Genomic DNA, 1773 nt, shown 5'->3' with positions numbered 1-1773 from the left:
GTGAGAACAAGAAAAAGACCTGCATGATAAACAACATAAGTTACATAACACTAATAAACCAATAGAATGACATGCAATTCTATAAGCATTGGTGATGTAAATTTTTTGTTCAGTTTTGAATTTAATAGATTGTATGTTTCATGAGCTAGTTGGTTGTGATATGGATATTGCGTGATTGAGACTAACAAAACTTACTGGTGTAGCCCAATGTAAGGAAATCTGTCCAACCACCAATGACCGAAAGCAGCAAGAGAGCTCCAGCCACTTTAAAAAACAGGTCCGAGTTCTTCCCTAGTGCAATATCCAAAGAAACAGAAGAAAATGCATTTACCGGACTTCGTATTATAGCTGCTGCTTCATTCATAACTTCTTCTGAAATATGTAATTCTGGTAATGGTGGAGGTGGTCTGTAATCGAGAACCATAACAAATTTAGTGAATAGGGTACAACAAAGATACCCCAGAAAATACAATCACTAAATGCAATACTCCGTTCACTTTGTTTTGATATCTTGTTATACCATTGTGGTAATTGTGCCCCAAATCATACTGAGCTTTTTAATGAAAGAAAATGGGCGAATTAGAAGCTTGCATTACCTGTTGAGAATGGAAGCAGATTTTGCCCAGACAAAGAAAATGACAACCAGTAGAAGGAGAACACTGGACACAAGCGATAATAGAGTATAACCAGATTTCTCGAACACTATCCAGACAGCAAATGTCACCAACAATAATCCAGAAGTTAAATTTGGCCGCCTCCACAGGATTATGTCTGCAACTGTATAAACAACATGAAACACATTAGATTTTTCCCTAAATTTCGATCCAGTTTCTTATGTAACTCTGATATAGTACCGGCAATAAGAAAATCAACGATGATCCTTTTTATGAATCATGATGAGATAAAGAATGGAATAAACTTACTGAATCCTCCACCTAGAAGCTCATGAATAGTCCTTTGTCTACCAAACAATCGATCCGACGAAGAATTCATTTTACAATCCGAACTGAAACTCTAATCTGATCGATTATATGATGTCGATTGAATAACAGATCATCAGAGAGTAAAGATTGTGAGCTGATTTTCCAGCTCTAGTTTCAGCGAAAGCAAAGAAATGTGAAAAGAGGAGAAAAGAAATAAAAAAAGAAAGAAGAAAAGGACTCTTCAACTTGTTGAAATTGTGGGGAGTTGGCTGTTTCAGTGTACAGCCTGAAAAGTGTCAAACCTACTCATTCACATCTCTTTTTCGTTTCTTTCCTCTTTGGTCCTATATTTTCCTTTTTACGTTTTACCCGATTTAAAACTTCTAGAAATTGATTTCACCGATTCGGTTCTGGTTCACCTGAATCAAAATGGCAAATGCCAAATGATTTTATTTTGTTTCACATCCTTATTAATAAACATTCACGAATCATATCAAATGAATCACTTTTGGACCGATTGGAATTGGAATTAGTATGTACCAATGTAGTTAATATCGGATATCGGTTCATCTCGGCCGGGACCGATACACTGGTACGATTTTATATCAGGGATATTATCGTTGAATTATCGGCGCAAATGGCCAGTCATATTGAGAACATAAATTTGTATAACATGTTAAGGGAAGATCTCAGAGCGAATCTATGGGCTGAGTTTGGAAGAGATGGAGGTCGAATTGAGTAGTGTTGTTTCATTTGTTTTCGTTTTTTTATTATTGTTTCATTTGTCATTTATTTTTATTTTTAAAAATTGTTTAAGTTTCATTTGTTATTCCATAATTTTGTTTTGTAA

The 1773-nt window shown here is 35.1% G+C and overlaps 1 protein-coding gene across 1 annotated transcript; it reads right to left on the bottom strand.

Moving 5' to 3' along the window:
• Nucleotides 1-5: 5 nt before the first annotated feature.
• LOC113346026 (reticulon-like protein B12) lies at nucleotides 6-1177 on the bottom strand (the record flags this gene model as incomplete). Its single annotated transcript, XM_026589638.1, has 4 exons — nucleotides 924-1177; nucleotides 597-777; nucleotides 196-407; nucleotides 6-19 (listed from the first exon to the last, which is right to left on the bottom strand). Coding segments are annotated over exons 1-4 (477 nt in total), but the record flags the coding sequence as incomplete, so codon positions are not given.
• Between the last annotated feature and the right edge of the window lie 596 nt (nucleotides 1178-1773).

The sequence above is a fragment of the Papaver somniferum genome, unplaced genomic scaffold, assembly GCF_003573695.1.
Source record: "Papaver somniferum cultivar HN1 unplaced genomic scaffold, ASM357369v1 unplaced-scaffold_8591, whole genome shotgun sequence".
Taxonomy (NCBI): domain Eukaryota; kingdom Viridiplantae; phylum Streptophyta; class Magnoliopsida; order Ranunculales; family Papaveraceae; genus Papaver; species Papaver somniferum.
This window is presented reverse-complemented; position numbering and strand designations above follow the sequence as displayed.